The sequence below is a fragment of the Cystoisospora suis genome, assembly GCF_002600585.1.
Source record: "Cystoisospora suis strain Wien I chromosome Unknown contig_1901, whole genome shotgun sequence".
In the NCBI taxonomy this organism is placed as follows: Eukaryota; Apicomplexa; class Conoidasida; order Eucoccidiorida; family Sarcocystidae; genus Cystoisospora; species Cystoisospora suis.
The window spans coordinates 8582-9043 of record NW_027154701.1 but is presented as its reverse complement, the minus strand read 5'-3'; the positions used below and the strand labels follow the sequence as shown (position 1 = coordinate 9043).

The 462-nt window shown below is 46.8% G+C and overlaps 1 protein-coding gene across 1 annotated transcript in view; it reads right to left on the bottom strand.

Annotated features, from left to right (window-relative positions):
• Positions 1-462, bottom strand: part of CSUI_004154 (ap2 domain transcription factor ap2x-11) — a 14069-nt gene that overhangs the window by 5036 nt on the left and 8571 nt on the right. The window contains exon 2 of the mRNA XM_068064348.1: positions 305-452. Within this exon, the coding sequence (XP_067923674.1) occupies positions 305-452 (148 nt within the window). The remainder of the gene's footprint in view (positions 1-304; positions 453-462) is intronic.

Below are 462 nucleotides of genomic sequence, written 5' to 3'. Positions count from 1 at the left end.
TCTATCTATCTATTGATCTCTCTCATCTCCCTCCTAAGGACGGCTCAGCACCTACAGCGACACGACCCTTTGCCTTTGCCCCAATATATAGGTAGATAGACACATCCACGGATAAGAGGAGATGCCATTCTCTAGGGTGACTGACTTTCTTCAGTGATGTCTCTCCTTCTCCATCCATTTATCCATCTACTTCCAGATCGATAGCAAAACCTACAGAGGTCAAAGGACACCTCAAGATCTTATCATAAATCCATCCGTCTATCTAGCTCTTAGTAATTTCGATCCCTCCTCGTCTTTTGCTTACCTTTGATTCGTGAAATCGAAGCTAACTCTCTCTGTTCTCGGCATCCTCGCAACAAGCTCAGCCCATGGTGTCTGATGATGCGAATGATCTCCTCCTGTTGATCTTCCGTACACTCCTCCTCCTCCCCCCTTCACACCTCCTATAGAGGCTGCAGTTGT